This window comes from Condylura cristata, unplaced genomic scaffold (genome assembly GCF_000260355.1).
Source record: "Condylura cristata isolate star-nosed mole 26May11 unplaced genomic scaffold, ConCri1.0 scaffold00048, whole genome shotgun sequence".
In the NCBI taxonomy this organism is placed as follows: Eukaryota; Metazoa; Chordata; class Mammalia; order Eulipotyphla; family Talpidae; genus Condylura; species Condylura cristata.
In genome coordinates, this window is record NW_004567149.1 from 564,823 (window position 1) to 565,567 (window position 745).

General features: G+C 74.4%; 1 protein-coding gene across 1 annotated transcript in view; it reads right to left on the reverse strand.

The window, feature by feature from the left end:
• Window positions 1–237: 237 nt before the first annotated feature.
• FARS2 (phenylalanyl-tRNA synthetase 2, mitochondrial) overlaps window positions 238–745 on the reverse strand; it is a 5,247-nt gene continuing 4,739 nt past the window's right edge. The window contains exon 3 of the mRNA XM_004694802.1: window positions 238–659. Within this exon, the coding sequence (XP_004694859.1) occupies window positions 238–659 (422 nt within the window). The remainder of the gene's footprint in view (window positions 660–745) is intronic.

Below are 745 nucleotides of genomic sequence, written 5' to 3' on the forward strand. Positions count from 1 at the left end.
AACCGTCTGGCGCCTGCGCTCCCGCCCAGCGGGCCCAGCGGACCAGCAGGAGAGCGGGGCGGGGCGCGGGCGGGGTGCAGGCGGGGCCAGGGAGACAGAGCCCAGGACTGTGGGCACCGGCGGCCAGGCGCCCTGCACAGGCCTGACTGAGCCCAGCCATGAGGTTCCCTCGCAGGCCAAGGCCGGCCGCCCCGCGGGAGCCGGGCCTACTGACCCGCACAGCTGGTGCGTCTGGGGTCACAGGCGCAGCAGCACAGCCCCCGCCAGCCCCTGCGGCTGCGACCCCTGCAGCAAGTGGCCCTGTTCTCGGTGGTCGGTCCCTCCGCCCAGCCGCGGCCTGGCCTGTATGGGGCCGCCCGTCCACAGGAGGGTGGGAGACCATAGGCCATGGGGGTGAGCAGGGGCCTCCCGGAGCCGCCGCCGATGCGGGGAGGGAGGACGGGCGGCTCCAGGGACGCTGTGCGGCGGGGCGGGCCCTGCGGGAAGGCGGGCAGCCGGACTCCGGACTGCGGGCAGCAGGTAACTACCTGAGTCCAGCAGCCGTTGCTCCATCACGCCGCAGCCCAGCACCTCCAGCCACTCCCCGCGGAAGTTGATCTCCATCTCGAAGGACGGGTGCGTGAAGGGGAAGTAGCAGTCCACCCACCTGATGGCCAGCCCTGCAAGACACGGGGCGTGACCACCGGCCGCCCGCCCTGGGACCGCGGGCAGCCGACGTGCAGGACGCGGCGGCCGGCGAACAGGC